The sequence below is a fragment of the Plectropomus leopardus genome, unplaced genomic scaffold (genome assembly GCF_008729295.1).
Source record: "Plectropomus leopardus isolate mb unplaced genomic scaffold, YSFRI_Pleo_2.0 unplaced_scaffold91541, whole genome shotgun sequence".
Taxonomy (NCBI): Eukaryota; Metazoa; Chordata; class Actinopteri; order Perciformes; family Serranidae; genus Plectropomus; species Plectropomus leopardus.
The window spans coordinates 1-687 of NW_024700941.1; the positions used below are offsets into that span (position 1 = coordinate 1).

At 50.5% G+C, this 687-nt stretch overlaps 1 protein-coding gene across 1 annotated transcript; it reads left to right on the top strand.

Moving 5' to 3' along the window:
* Positions 1-3: 3 nt before the first annotated feature.
* On the top strand, positions 4-427 carry LOC121940640 (endonuclease G, mitochondrial-like; the record flags this gene model as incomplete). The annotated part of the gene is made up of 2 exons (XM_042483358.1): positions 4-158; positions 251-427. Coding segments are annotated over 2 exons (332 nt in total), but the record flags the coding sequence as incomplete, so codon positions are not given.
* Between the last annotated feature and the right edge of the window lie 260 nt (positions 428-687).

A 687-nucleotide genomic window follows, 5' to 3' on the forward strand; every position in this document is an offset into this window, starting at 1 on the left:
GGCTTCCCCTCATTGGCCAATATCAAGACCAGAGAGTCCTATGTCACCTCCTATGACCCCCGCACACGCACAGCATCCTGGGTAATAGAGAGGCTAAACCCCGCCACCTTGCATGGCCCCTCAGACAGGAAGTACTGCGACTTCAAAGAGGACGACAGGTGAGACATGGAGACAGGTAGAGACACGAGGACAGGTGGAACAGGACATCTGTAAGTGTACTGACACACTGTTTAAACCCCGCCCCCTGTAGCGTGCACGTGTTCCACAGAGCAACCAACGCTGACTACAGGGGGAGTGGCTTCGACAGAGGACACCTGGCTGCTGCAGCCAATCACAAGTGGAGCCAGAAAGCCATGGAGGACACCTTCTACCTGAGCAACGTGGCACCACAGGTAACACACACACACACACACACACACACACACAGGTAATGCTGTTCCGATGAGCCCACGCTGCAGGGACACCTGCACAGTGTGTCTCAGTGTCTCTGCTGAGAGACGCAGGGACGTCTCTGAAAGACCTTGTGTGGATGGCAGCAAATGTTACTCTAAAACCTGTATGGACCATCCAAAAATAAAAAAATAAAAACTTGCCAAAATATTTAGAACCCCTGACATAATCTGGAGAACCAGATTTTACATGTATTGACGTTCTGTGTTCTTTGTGTGGAGAACCTTTAGATGTATT